The 16181-nt window shown below is 27.5% G+C and overlaps 1 protein-coding gene across 1 annotated transcript in view; it reads right to left on the minus strand.

Moving 5' to 3' along the window:
* LOC117171914 (inactive rhomboid protein 1) overlaps positions 1-16181 on the minus strand; it is a 364512-nt gene that overhangs the window by 18707 nt on the left and 329624 nt on the right. The window contains exons 11-13 of the mRNA XM_033359571.1: positions 9745-9928; positions 5148-5384; positions 761-951 (exon numbers count right to left, since the gene is read on the minus strand). Coding sequence (XP_033215462.1) covers positions 761-951; positions 5148-5384; positions 9745-9928 — 612 coding nt within the window. The remainder of the gene's footprint in view (positions 1-760; positions 952-5147; positions 5385-9744; positions 9929-16181) is intronic.

The raw sequence follows: 16181 nt of genomic DNA on the forward strand, positions 1-16181 counted from the left end.
TAACTAAGTGCAATTAGGGCACGGGAAGTAGAGAAAATTATGGGAGGGTAATTAGGGAAAGTGAGGGGGGAGCAAAAAGTAGAGTTTGGGGAAGTGAGGTAAAATGTGGAATGGGGAAGTAGGGGTAGGGGTGTTCGTTTGGTGAGTGAGAACGGAATATTATATGAGGAATAAGTTAGAGAAGTGAAGGGAAACAAGCTTGAAGTGTTGGGAGGGTAAGTGGGGGAATGTAGGAGGAGTAGAGGAGGGACAGTATGGAAGTAGGAGGTTTAAACGACTTAATTAGCGTCCTAATTTTGTATCGAAGCCTAAGAAATAAAAAATAAATAAATTTTTTCAAATTAACGAAGAAGTGCGAAAATATTTTTCAAGAAAAAGTAAAGAAGTAGCGACATCAGGGGACAATGACGAAGAAATAGCTGCATTAGTGGAATTTGTGTACAACATATTATAGAAAATTCCATAACTGGAATTAAAAATGAGGTAATTTGTTTCTGAATTTTCCTACATTCCTCCTAATTTTTCTACATTTGTTGGAATCGGCAAAAAACGTATATTTAAAATATAATATTTATAAAATACCAATTGTAACAGTAAAAAAATTTATTTCGTATTGTATTCCTCCGTAAAGAACCACTTGCTGGCGGAAGTTCAGCTGCGTGAGGGGAAGTTAGGTAGTGGGGGCAGCGCAAGTAGGTAGACGGCGATTAAACGGGCATCGTTCAAACTAAACGAAAAACAAACTTTTGTGGGAAGTTACCTGAATCTTTGACTAAAAGGATTCGTCTTTCGACAAATAGGCCACTTTGTGATGTCATCTGGCCATTCATAGGGAGCTATACTTGCGGGAGCATCACAAAATTTCGGATCCAATCCACAGACTGATCCACTAATTCTTCCACCAGGCCCATTGTCTCCCGGGCCCCACTTCTTCCAAGTCGATATTGTATTCTAATCGCAAAAAATGGGCAATTATAAATTAAAATCATACAATGATATTATTGTTACATAATTTAGCTCAAAAATAAAAAAATACTTATGACACGAATAAGTTTATAAGAAACTCTTTTAGGGGTGGGGCATAGAAGTTCTGAAATCTCATGAAATACTCCTTCTTTTTAGATTTTCTAAAACCTCGAATCGAATATTTATTTCGTTTGGTAAGAAAATTTACCCCTATTTTTGACAGAAAAAAATATCTAAAGGTTGTTACGGAGGTTTTTATGCCAAATATTTGATTTTTGAAGTTTCAAAATTTTTATTTCTGCAATATTGTAACCATTCAATCTTGTATATTACTGAAAATTCTTTATTAGGGAGCCGTGTGACCTTAAATTTTTTTAGCTGTGACCAACAATTTTTATGATGGATACTAGCGCCGTTAAATTTTCGATTTTGTGATCAAATTGAAATTAATAGGTCAAATTCATCTCTAAATTTTCCTTTTAATTATCAAACTTTTAGAAAATATTACTTTTCTTACTAAAAACAATTCCTAGTATCACAAAAAAGCAAATCTGGTCCTACAATGAAAAAATAGTTTTTTCAAAAAAGTTTTTTTTCTTTTGCGAAAGAAAAAAATTTTCAACCAAATTATAATCTGAGGGAAAAATAATTTTATTACAAAATAAAAATTTTGAATAACTATTTATGAATCTCTTGCAAGAATTCTTTTGTACTGGATTTTAAAAAAATTGATGAAAAATTATAGTCAGTTTAAAACATAATTAGGGTTTGTAGAAGTTTGGGAGAAGTTTGAAAAGGTTTGATAAATTTTCGCAAATATTTCAATAGTTTAAAATATTTTCAGTCTCTTCAAAACGTGTAAAGTTCTTATATGGCTTTCATAACGAATTAAATTAAAATTGAAATTAAAATTGTTAAAAAACATTGAAAGATTTAAAAAATTACCTTAAAATCCTCTAGATTCTTTTTTACCAATTTTTAAAATCTTCTGAAATGTTTTAAAAACATTAAAAATAATCCCTTAAAATTAATCTAGGAATCTAAACAAAAATTTTATCCTCTTGAAACCTTTCAAAATTATCAAAAAGCCTTCGAATATTTACATTTTAAGTCTATTGAAACGTTTTAAAAATACATTATGTTTCTAAATTTTAGGAAATCATTTAAAATGTTTTGAAATCTGTTTACATTTTCTCTTAAAATTAATTTGTTGATTAAAGAATTGTTTGAAATTTTATCAGAAATCTTCAGAAATTTTTTTTATTCCCTTGAAACCTTTCAGAATTCTTAAAAAGCTTCTTAATTTGGAAATGTCGAGTAAATTATGTATTGAAAGCTATATAATTTAAAAATAACAATTTTTCGTTCATCGAAAAAAATGTGTCACATGGAAGCTCGACCAAGAATTTCCTGTATTGTACAAAATGAGATAGTGAAAACGGTAGAAATAAAAATGAAAAAGTTTAAAAAGTCGGATTCTCAGAATAAAAATTTCCATAGCGAGCTCTAGATATTTTAAAAAAATATGGAAAAAATAGAGGGTCATTTGCTCGCAAAAAAATCGAGTCAAAGTTTTAGAAAATTAAAAAAAAATTATTTTAAGAGGCACTCTAATGCACTAGGGCGTAGCGCAAAATAAAAATTATAGAAAATAAAAGACCTTGGAACCTTTTCTTTCCTTTTATGCATTAAAACTGGTAGATTTCTATAAAGTACATATTTTTGATTGTATTAAGTTTTTCCATTGAAACCACCCATTTCAAGTGAAATAAAATAGGATGAAAAAAGATAGCTTGAAACTTTTGAAAATCAGTATGCATTTTTATTGGTACTTACCAGTGGAGCCCATTAAAACTATAATCATGATTTTTGACTTCTAAAAACTATACTGGGCATTTTTAGTTTGTTATCAAAATTTTTATAAAAATTACAGTAAATTATTACTTTTGTCAATTATTTGATCGAACTTTGTATTTTTGTTTGTATATTATTGTATTTTAATAAAATTTTACATTTTCACAAAAAGTATATAGGAATGAACAATTTTAGGACCCAAAAAGATGTTATTTTTCGACAAAAAATATATTTTTTTAAATTATTGTACTTTATGGTCATTTCATTTATCTTTTGCTGAAAATGCATTTCCACCAGGACAAATATTTCAATGTAAAAATATATTGAATTTAGTTGTAGTTTCATTAAAAAATGTAAAAAATTTTTTTGAAACTTTTTCTAAATGTTCTTTAGCCAGGACTTTAGAGAAAAAGTTTTTAAATTGAAATACAAAAAAAGTTTAGAGAAATTTTAAATAACCAATGAAAAACTACCTAATAGGGATTTTTAAGGGTAAAAAATTGTGATTTATATTTATTATGAAGTCAACTAGGACATTAAATATTAAAAATGCCTTTTTTCACCATTTTATTTTTCTTAAGAAGGATTGTTCCAATGACAAAACTTAATTCTGCAAAAAGATGTACGTCATAGAAATATATAGCTTTTATTTTGACTCTTTTACAATAAAACCAATAATTTAGAAGTAAATGAAAAAAACGAAAGTTTTATGAGAATATTTCAAGCTACGCCTTATTATGTACCCCTCGGTTAAGGATGTAAAAAATTAATTTTTTTTACAGACAAGAATTTCTTCGCAGAGATCACAGCACAAAAAGATCTCAGAAAAAGAGGAATCGGGTAATTTTTTTACGAAAAAGAGGAAAAATAGGGTAAACATTAAAAATTTATTTTTACGTAAGTCATTTTATTTTTTCAGTAATGCTAAATGATTTTGTAATGATTTCTGCCATTAATTAATTAAAAAACAGATATACTTATGTCGTTGGAAATTCATTTACAGCGATATAAAACAGATCAACGACACTAAAATTTGTTGAATAAACAATTTTTAAATGTATAAAATCGTTCTCATATTTAAGAATATTATCACTTTAAAAAAATATCATCATTATTAATGAAATATTTCTTTCCAAGATTTGTGATTTCGTTCGAAAAATATTTTAGATTTAAAGTTTTATTCAAATCTAAAATATTTTAGTTTGAAATCCGTCAAATAAAAATTTAGATTTTTGTTTGGTAAGATTAAAAAATAAAAGTTTAGCACTTGAGATTTATAAATATTTTATTTGAATGCTTTCATTATAAAATTCCCCAATTTGAACAATGATTTTTTCATAAATATTATTTATTTAAAAAAATACAATTATCAAATATTTATTTCCAAAAAATATATTTTTGAAGTAAAAAGTTCCTAAAATTATTGTTTAAATTTGAAATGAAAATAATTAAAAAATATATATTTTTGGATGAAATTTAGAAAAAAATATTGTTTGAAACTCAAACAATAATTTTAGAAACTTTAAACGTAAAATATATATTTTTAATGCAAATATTTGATTATTTTATTTTTAATCAATATATAATTATCCATAAAAAATGCAATTGCTTAAATTTGGGAATTTTATAATTCGTCAATTTTTTGTTAGGAATTTTATTATTCTTATTTTGTCAATTCGAGAATTTTATAATTCGGAAATTTTCTTATTCGGGAATTCTATAGTGTCGGGAATTTTAATTTCGGAATTTTTCAGTCGTCCCTTAAAAATACCATTACTATTAATTAAATATTTTTTTCCAAAATTTGTAATTTCACCCGAAAACATATTTTACATTAAAAGTTTTATTTAAATACTAAATATTTAAGTTTAAAACGTACCATTTACTGATTTCGGATACTTCAAACATTGTATTTTCAAGTGTAATACATTTAAAGAGAAAAGATGAAGTTTTTCGAGAATGAGAGTCAAAAAGGAGAATTAAAAAAAGGAAACACAGAAGAATAAAGAAAAGACTGTGATTTCTGTCTTTATGAAAAGATACGAGTATTTTATAATTATCTAATCTAATTTACTAAACTACTCTACTAAACTACATACATTTAAAGAAATTATTATAATTTAATTGTGCATGCAAAAAAATTGAGACAAGGCTTAAATATGATTTGTATAGCTTCACTATCTGGCGATCATTACCGTCATGGTCGATCTCAATCCCCGGACCAGTTGGGTTGGAAAAGACAAATTTATATTATAAATCTGGGCGAGAGTATAAAAGCCAATAAATTGAGAATGAAGGTTCAGATGATAATATAAAATAGTACTCACTGAACAGTCAGCTTTGCTTGATTGAACGCATCCAGAATCGTCATTTCTGATACAGCAGGCAGTGTCTCTTTCTCTTTCTCTCCAGACGTCGATTTCTTTGAGAATTTTGATGTCCCTCCGCATACAAGGTGCAAATTTTGCACCTAGATGGATTAAATCTGCTGCTCTCGGACCAATCCAAAAATTGGCTGGTTCCTGGTAGTCGACTTGTTGTAGGGAAAGACTCGTGACAAGTACCTTGAAATTAAAACAATTTAATTAAAAACCAAAAAAAGGGCCTTTTTGAAAAAATAGTACTTTGAATTCAAACACAATGCAGGAAACTTAAAACATTAATGATATATATTTTTAAATCAAAATGTTTTATTATTGTATTTTAAATAAATAAATAATATTGATAAAATTTAGTGATATTATAAACTGTCGGAATTTTTATTATTCGGAAATTTTGCAATTCAGTAATATTATTGATTTTTCGGGAATTTTATTATTCGGAAATTTTCCAATTGGGAAATTTTATTATTCGAGAGTTTTACTATAATATTACAATATTACCGAATTGGAAATCTCCCAAATAATAAAATTCCTGACAGAAAATTTCCAAATTATAAAATTCCCTAACTTAAACAATTACATTTTTTAAATAAATATTGTTCATTGATTTAAAATACAATAATAAAAATTTTTATAAGGAAAAAATTATTATTAATTTTTAAATTTTCTAAAATTATTGTTAAAATAAAAAATGTTATTATAAATTCTAACGATAATTCTAGAAACATTAAGCATTAAAAATATATTTTTTTATCAAAATATTTGATTATTATATTCTTAATGTATACAAAATATTTATAAGAAAATTTAACTGCTCGCTGCTTCCTAGCAGTCAAAATGTTGTAGAGAAAGATTTATGACAAATACCTGGATATTAAAGTGTAGTTTAATTAAAAACTGAAAAATGGGATTTAAAAAAAAGTCTTTTAAATTTAAACACTTAGGACCCCAGGGTGGCCGTAGGCCAAGGAAAAGTCAAAGATATTATTAGTCATTTTTGAAATTTTTGAAAAAAATCTTGCAAAAGTCAGGGAGTTTCTAAAAGACGCAATTTAAATAAATCTAATGGATAATACAATTAAAATTTTGAAATTTGAAAATATTTGATTCAGTTTTTAAAAGATTCTATGAGTTGCTTTCTTCTGACGATTATATTTTTAGTCAGAAATTGAATTATTTGGTTGAAAATTCAAACTTTTGTTGAAAAGTTATCATTTTTATTTCAAAATTACATTGTTTTGTTGCAAAAATTAATCTTTTTGGATTAAGGATTAAACTATTTTGGTGAAGAATTAACTTTTTGTTCATAATTCAACTGAAATATTTCTTGTTTGAAAATATGTCCTTTTCGTTTAAAAATGAATCTGTTTTAGTAGAATTTCATCTTTTTCGAATAGTAATACAACTTTTTGGTTGAAAATTAATCTTCTTTTTTTGAAAATTCGCCCAAAAAAGATGCATTTTTAACAAAACACTTAAATTTTTAACAACAAAATTTAATTTTTAACCAAATACTTGAATTCTCTACGCACAAAAATAAATTTTCAACCAAAAGAGATTAAAGTTAAAAAAAAATTATTTGCTGAGATTTTCTATGCCTTTTCTTGTGATCGCTACCTCCTAACGATTATATTTTTAGTTTCAAATTTTATTATTTGGTTGAAAATTAAACAACTTTGTTAGAAATTCAACTATTTGCTTGAAAATTTATATTATTTGGTTCAATTCAACTGTTTTTGGTTTCAAATTAAGAATTTTTAAATTAAAATATCTACTATAACACTATTTGTTGAAAAATAATTTTTGCTTCAAGATTCGAGTTGAAGCTTAATCATTTTACACGACAATTCATCTCTTTGGTTAAAAGTTGAACTATATTGTTGAAAATTGATCTTTTTTCATTGCAAATTCATCTAAAACTGTTTTGTTGTTCAATCTTCTTGGTTTGAAAATTCAACTATTAGATTTGGTTAAACATTTTCCACTATATTTGTTTGAAAATTCAAATTTGTCCGTAGAAACTTCAAATATTTGGTGAAAATGTAACTGTCTTGTTAACTATTCACTTATATTGTTAAAAATACAAGTATGATGTTATAAAGTTAAACCGCTTGGATTGAATTTCAACTAAAAAAAGCTAAAATAACGAGAAATAAGTTAAATTTTCAGTCCAAAAAAAAATTAATTTTAAGCAAGAAACGAATTTTCAAGAAAGCAGTTAAATTTTCAAATAAAGAGATGAAGCTTTGAAAAAATACAGTTTCAACAAAATCGTTCAAATTTTACCAAAGCAGTTGATTTTTCAATTAAAAAAGATCAATTTTCAACAAAATAGCTAAGCTTTAATCAAAAACGCTGAATTTTCAAGAAATAATGTACTGGCAGATATTTCAAATGAAACAGTTTTTAATGTTTAATCAAGAACATTTAAGTAAAAAAAAGACAAGTTCTTAGTCAAATATAGTTGAATCCTCAACAAAAGACAATTTTGAACCAAACGGTCGCACTTTTACTTAAATAAATTTGAAACTTCTACTAAAAGATATGAATTTTTAATCCAAAAACACGAATAAAAAAAAGAGCTGAATATTTAACCAAGAACGATCGTAGTGAGAGAGAATCTTTAACAAAAACAAAAAAAAAATTCAACAAAGCAATTCAACTTTCACACAAGTAATTGAATTTTCAATAAACGAAGATTGTTTTTCAACAAAATTGTTTCACTTTGAACCAAAAACCAAGAAATAATGTAATAGTAGATGTCTTAACCCAAAAGTTGTTAATTGTTTATTAAAAACAGTGAAATTTAACAAAAGAGATCAATTTTTAACCAAACAGTTGAATCCTCAACCAAAGTCTACTGAAAAATATGAATTTAAAAAATGAAAACCGATTTTCAAATTTTTTTAAATTTTGAACCAAGAAAGGTTTTAGTTGAATTGTCAACAACAAGATATGAATTTTCAACAAAAACCTAATTTTTTTTATCAAAATAGTTTAATTTAAAACCAAACAGATGACATTTCAACATAATATTTGACTTTTTAATCAAAAAGGACAACTATGTAACCAAATGGTTTAATTTTCAATCAAAAAGTTCAATTTTCAAATAATATAAAAAAAATAATTTTCAACAAAATAGTTCACATTTTAACCAAAATCATAAATGTGGAAGAAATATTGTAATGTTGTAATATGCCGATGTGTAATATTGTAATATTTTACCAGAGGAGATGAATTTTCAAACAAAATTATGAATATTCAATAAAAAAATATTATGTATGTATCATTTTTAACTGAAAATAAACAATATATAATTACTAATAAGAATATTACATCGGCGTGATGCAAAACTTTATTGTCAAAACCCCTAACGTTTCCTTGACCATTTTTTCATTTTCCCGGACCATTAATAGTCATAAGAATGGTCAAACTTTTAATATAAGCCCTTTTATAAACCGAAAAAAAACATTTTTAAATATAAATAAAAATTCTCAAATTTATCATCAGATAATTTTTTAAATACCAGACTTTTCCCTGATTTTTAGGGTTTTTCCTGACCTAGGGTAAAGAAACTCGAATATATATTTTAAAAGTGAAAGTGAAGAAATAGTGGAATTAAAAAAAATTGGAATCGCTAAAAAAAGTGACAAATAGTGTCAAATATTGTCAATAATGATATGAGTCCAATTTCTGAGAATGTAATAAAATAAAAATTTTAATTAAACTAAAAAAAAATGAAAATCGTATTGTTACTTAAGAGTAATGAACAATTCATTAGGACATTTTTGTGCAATTAATGAAATTCGCAAGCCCTCTTTTTTTGTCAGTGAGTGACTGCTCTCGAGTAATTACGTCCTGGAACATGTGATTTTATTTAATTGTTCTTTAGGACTAATAAATTACATCAACGTACGTATTTGTACAGGAGCCGACGGGGATGAATGGGAATTAATTCGGGAACAAACGTGATTTTGCAATTGTGTACCTTGACACAGGACCGGGAAAATGGATTGTATCGATGGATGAATAACGAGAATGTGTGGAACTCTCATAATTATTTAAACAAGATTTATAACAATATTATTGATTTTTAAACAAATAATAAATTTTGTTATTGAAAATATAATCGCCAGAAGGAGGCAACTACAAAAAGAAATATATATCCCTATACTCCCCCTCCATTGACCGAAGTCGGGTGAGACTGACGTTATAACTGGAATCTCCAACTTACGACGACCAGCCACAGGTTTATGACTTATGGCGTTTATGATTTATGACCCTTGATCTGACAATTGTTATTTAGTTGTGACAATTTTCTTTTCATTCAGAAACCAAATGAACAATTTATTCAAGTAAAATTTGTCAAATATTCAGATTGAAAAATCCGGGGGTTTCTCTTGCCAAGAATATTTCACTTTTATTGCAAGGGATAAATCTGAATAGACGCCAGGCAGAGAAACAAATTTTGGCGAGGAGATTCTGAAGTTTGGTCGATTTTTAAAAATTGTGTCTAGATATGTATTATATGATAAATTCTTACCAGTCCTGATTTTTGACTTAGATCCATTCCAACTGGACCAAATCCGTAGCAGGCGAGGGAAATGATCAAAATTAAAACTTGAACGGTGGTGATCCAGTATGTGAAATATGGTCTGTGATCTTCAAAGTCGTCCAGTTGTTTCCTCACGTCTGGTTTATGTGCTACACTTTTCCTAAATGATCTCCTGAAAATAAAAATATTATTTTTTTCATTATGACTACGAAATACAATTCTTAATCAGGGTGGCCGCAAAAATTTGTTTTTAAAATTCCCTGATTTTCTCTGATTAATTATCATGACTCTTTCGGTTCTAGTACTGTCCCTGCACAACCCCTCCATTGACCGAAGTTGGGTGGGACTGATGTTATAACTGTTAATTATTTTAGATAAGGGCGTAGCCAGGCGACGGGGGGAATATGGGGGTTTGATATCCCCCCTACATTCTTGAAACATGTATATAATATACATATACTCCCTTGTAAGCCGCTGCAGACCCCCCTCCTGAAATTTTTTCCTGCGATGTATCAACCTCCCTCCCCCCCCTTCCCGAAAAACTTTGCTGTCTACGGCCTTGATTTTGGACATGATTTTTACATGCAAAATACACTTTTTGCACCAAGGTGAGTTTTAAGAGGCATCAGGTTGAGTTAAATTAAAACTGTTTAAAATTTAACAAAATTCATTGAATTGAGTGAAATGAAGTGAATGTAGAAGAACTCAAGAAAATAAAAAACATCAAAGAATTTAAATTAATTAACGATAAATTAATGAGAATTCAGGATCAATTCGAATGGAATATGGGTAAAAATTCCCCAACAAATTTTTGAGCTCGAATTAACTGTACTGTATTCGAGAAAATGGACCACTTGTCTATTTTTGCCAATAATTGACATCACTAACTGAAGGCAAAGTGGGTGAGTATAGAGCGGCACACGTCAGCATACGTTGGACACACGCTCAAAGTAGACGTTGTGCAGCTGTGGGGTCTTTAATACCCGTTGTGCCGTCAGTGAGCACAAAAGTAATTTTGAACAAAAAGTTGTGCCATTGATATTCGCGATTTTCGGTCAATTTGCACCGTAAGTTTGTCATCTAAAGTGAAATAATTTTTTTTTCATTATTTCGCACATTTACAATCAAATACAAGCACGTAAAAAATGCATGCTTACAATCACGATTGCAATCGCGGGCAATCGCCCGATGTGCCATGAGCACCGCGCAGGCCTTCGCAGCGACTGTCTAGGTTTGCAAGAGTAATAACAACTTTCAATTTTTTTTATAATATTTTTATATTTTGTATTTGTTATTAAATATTTTTGGCAATTAAATTAAAATAAATTAATTTGAACATGGGAAAATATGGTGTTTTGTTTGATCATAAAAACGAGTTTTCATTTTGCAAAATAAATACTTTTTTTTGAAGTATCAATAATGCAGTAATTTTTTTCTTAAAGTGTAGTATCACAAGAGCATGACCCTGCATGTTTAGGTGAAAATATGAATAATTATGTAAACTATGAATTTTAAAGTAAAAAACTCATTTTTTATCGTTTTTTTCCAATTTTTTTCAACTAACTTAAATTAAACTAATGAATACAAACCCGATTATATTTTTAAAAACATATCTTAAACTACATTGCATAATTGTTTTGCAAAAATATTCAATACCGGCTGCGGGGGACATGTTTGAACACGTGGGGTGAATAACACCCGTTGTGCTATTGACGTAATAATCGTTTGAAATATTCTAAAATATTTAAAACCCTTTGAAGTCTCTTAAAATTATTGAAATCAATTAAAAATTCCTTGAAATCTCTGGAAATACACTAAAATATCTCAAATGCTTTGAAATCTCATTAAATTACTGAAATCATTTGAAAACTCTTCGAAACATTAAAAAAAATTAAATATTCTAAGACCTGTTAAATCCCTTCAAAATATTAAAATATATTAAAAATTCCTTAGAGTTTCAGAATATCGTAAACTATTTCGAATACATTGTAATCTTTTGAAATTCCTTGAAACTTTTTGAAGCGTTAGAAAATGCCTTGAAATCTTTTGAAATACCCTAAAATATTTCAAATCCTTTGAAACTTCACTATATATTACTAAAATCAATTGAAAACTTCTCGGCATCTTATAAAAAACCCTCACATATGTCAATACCTTTTAAATTCTTTGAAGCTTTTTAAAGCTCTTTAAAATGATTTGGAACCTTTCAAAATTCCTTTGAATACTTCAAATGCTTTGAAATCCAATTACATGGCTAAAATAAATTGAAAATTCTTTGGGATTTTTAAAATACCCAATAAATAAATTAAAATCCAATAAAATTACTGAATTCAACTGAAAATTCGTTAGAAAATTTGAAAATGCCCTAATATATTTTAAAACCGTCGAAGTTCCTTTATAATATTTAAGTATATTAAAAATTTCTTGGAATCTTTTAAAATAGCCTAGAATATTCCAAATACTTTGAAATCCTTTAAAACTTCTTGAAGCTCTTGAAAATTACTTGGAAACTTTTAAAATTGCCTATAATACTTGAAACACTTTTAAATCCCATGAAATGGCTAAAATAGATTGAAAATTTTTTGTTTGAAATACCCTAAAGTATTTAAAATATTTTAAAATCAAATGAAATTACTTAATCAAGTGAAAATTCCTTAAAATCTTTGAAAATACCCTAATATATTTTAAATCCTTTGCAATTCCTTTAAAATATTTAAATATTTTGAGAATTCCTTAGAATCGTTTAGAATACTCTAGAATATTTTTAATCTGTTGCAACATTTGAGAATCCCCGTAAACTTTTTGAAGCGTTAGAAAATGCCTTGGAATCTTTTGGAATACACTAACATATTTAAAATCCTTTGTATCACATTAAATAATTGAAATCAAATAAAATTCCTTTTGATCCTTTGAAGTACCCTAAAATATTTCAAAACCTTTGAAACTCCTGCTAATTATAGAAATTAATTGAAAATTCCTTGGAATCTTTTAAAATACTCTAAAATATTTTAAACTCTTTGTCATCCTTTTGTATCTCTTGGAATTTTTGTAAGCTCTTGGAAATTCTTTGGAATCTTTCAAAATACTCTCAAATATTTAGAATCCTTTGAAATCTTTAATAAAAAATTCAGAGATTTCGAAAATTCATTGGAATTAAAAAAAATCCCTTCATATAATTTAAAATCTTTGAAATCCCTGGAAAGTTTGAAAAATATCTTAAAATCTTTAGAATTATTTGAAATCTTTTTAAATTATTGAAATCAACTGAAAATTCCTTGTAGTTCATAAAAATATTCTACAATCTTTGAAATATTTTGAAATTTTATGTATTTCCTGTCAAATTTTTAAAAATCTTTAATATTCCACAAAGTTTTTCAATTTGCGTTAATAAATTCTTTGGAATTCTTCACTAGAATATCTTGAGAGCTTTTAAATCTCTTAAAACTTTGAAATTCTCTGATATGTTATCAATTCCTTTGAAGTCTTTTTAAATACCCTAAAATATTTTTTATCCTTTGAAATATTTTGAAATTGCTTACAATTTTCTAAAGCTCGTGAAACTTTGTATAGCTTCTAAAAATACCTTTGAATTTTTAGAAATACTCGAAAATTTTTGAGATCATTTGGTATTCCTTTAAATTATTGAAATCTATTAAAATTCTTAGAATCTTTAAGAATGTCTAGAATATTTCACAGACTTTTACATTTTTGTAAATCCCTTAAAACTTTTTAAAGCTTTTGAAAAAACCTTGGAATTTTTAAAAATACTCTAAAATCTTTTAAATTCATTGAATTTAGTGAAGTCTCTTAACAATTGAAATTTATTGAAATAAAGTGACAGCCCTGATTATTCTTGACATACAGAAATTTCCTAATTTTCGCAATTTCTTTCTTAAAATTCCCTGACTTATCCCTGATTTTCCAGATTTCTTTGGGGCCAGCCTGCTGGTGAGATTATAAATACAAAAGTATAAACTACATTTTCCATGCATGCATTTATTCTTTGGATTTAATTTTTAATTATTGGCAGGTAAATTTTAGAAATTTAGGTTCATAATCACGAATTTCCTTATAAGTAGAGGTATAAGAAAGTAAGGAAAGGGTTTTACTTAAGAATTATGGGGTTTAAGAAGAAGTTAAAAGTACGGATAATGAGAACAAAGATACTAAGAATAATCTCTAACTTTCTAATGCCCTGTAACGGAAAAGGTTTTGCTTGAGGATTCAGGATTTAAGAATTAAACGATAAGGATGAGGTTAAGGATAGGGATAACAATAAGGATAATGATAATGATAAGGATAATGACAAGTATAAATATAATGATAAATATAAGGATAATAAGAATAATCCTTGCTTTCTAATGCCTTGAAAAGGGAAAGGTCTTACTTACGGAATAAAGGATTTAAGAATTTTAAAATACAGCTGTAGGACAAGAAAAAGGACAAGAAAAAGGACAAGGACAAGGACAAGGACAAGAATAAGGATAAGGATAAGGATAGGGATAAGGACAAGGACAAGAATAATTATAAGGATAATGGTAATGATAAGGATAATCCTTAAGGATTTACTTCTTTAACTTCCTTTTTTTATTAAACTCGTGCATTCTGAAGGATGTGACATTCTCGAAATATCTGAGTGACATTCTCGTGAACCTGTCGTCAGAAATTTTATTGACGCACAAGAGAATGACATTTGCTATTAAGTTTCGCTTGGCAAGTCTTGCTCGCAATTTCACATTTTTATTCTCCCTTTTCTAAATGTAGTGGCACATTTATAGTGCGTTCTAATTTTTAACGAGCACGCGACCTGCGTATTAACATTTAAGAATGACATTTAAGATGATGGATTGTTTAATAAATATAGCTTAAACAGTACGCATGGAGAAAGAATATAATTTTAATTTTAATTGCACACCCCTCTGAAATGAACTGAATCTTCTTAATTCATTCACTGAGAAAGCTGCATGAAATTCTTTCGAGTTATAAAAAAATACTTCATAAGTAGCTTAAATAATTTTCATTTAATTCCATTCAAAGAGGATAAAGATCCGGGATGAGAAACTTGAGACTTATCTAAGGAAGAAAGGAACTTTGAGAAGGTGCTTTATATTTAAAGGAAAGGACTTAACGGAAGAGGAAATTAGGACATAGCTGAACAGAAATGGATTTTTCAGTTTATAATTAATTATAATATTTCTATAAAATTATGCAAGGATTATTTTTAAAATTTTAGACACACTTCCAATTTATTATGTGAGATTTTTTATTTTGTACTCAATATATCAATTATTTTCACTGAAAACGAGATTTCAGAAAATTTCAAAGGGTTTCAAAAGGTTTGAATGACCTGCAGTGATCTGAAAGGATCTCAGCAGATTTAAAAAGATTTTAAGGTATTTGAAAGGATTGCAAATCTGTTTAGGGATTTCATGAGATTTGAAGGAAATTTAAAAGACTTCAGGGAATTACAAAAGTTTTAAGGTATCTCAAGCAATCTCAAACAATCTCGAAGGATTACGATAAGTTTTACAGAATTCAATCGATTTAAAAAGATTTCCAGTGTTTAAAGACACAGTCTTGTAAAATTTCTGAGGGGATTTTAATTTCTCAAAGGGATTTTATCAGATTTTCAGGGGTTTCAATGAGTCTAATCAGATTTCACGTTGTTTCAAGAGATACCGAAGAATTTCGAGAGAATTTCAAAAGATTTTGATGGTTTTCAAGGAATAAAGAAAAAGTTCCGCGAATTACAAAGGGTTTTAATAGATTTTAAAAGATTTTGAGAGGTTTTAAGAAATCAAGAGCAATATCCGCCAATTACAAAAGATTTAAAAATATTTCAAGACATTTTGAGAGGTTTTAAGGAATCAAGCACATTTTTGTGAATCACAAAAGAATGTATGGGATTTAAATTAAAATATTTTACGATATTTGGAAAGGTTTCGAAGAAAGAAAAACAATTCCCGCGAACTGCAAAGGTTTTTAAGGGTTTTGAAAAAATATTCAGACATTTTAAGGCTTTCCAAAAAGTCAAGAGGAATTTTTGAGATTCACAAAGTACTTAAAAAAATTTTAAGAGACTTTGAGGGGTTTTAAGGAATTAGGGACAATTTTCGCGAATTACTACAGATTTACTGGGATTTTAAAAGATTTTCGGACATTTTGTGGGTTTTTAAGGAATCAAGAGTAATTTTCGTGATTCACAAATGATTTAAAGAGATTTTAAGACATTTTGAGGAGTTTTAAAGGGCCAAGAACAATTTCCTCGAACGGCAAAGAATTTCAAGGGATTTTAAAAGATTTTAAGCGATTTGAAGAAATGTCAAGATACGAGGGTAGTTCAATAAGTCCTTAGAATGACCAACAGATGGCGCGCGAATCGCTCCAAATCATCTGTTTTCAGTCAGCACCACTCCCGACTAGAT

The sequence above is a fragment of the Belonocnema kinseyi genome, chromosome 4, assembly GCF_010883055.1.
Source record: "Belonocnema kinseyi isolate 2016_QV_RU_SX_M_011 chromosome 4, B_treatae_v1, whole genome shotgun sequence".
NCBI classification, from domain to species: Eukaryota; Metazoa; Arthropoda; class Insecta; order Hymenoptera; family Cynipidae; genus Belonocnema; species Belonocnema kinseyi.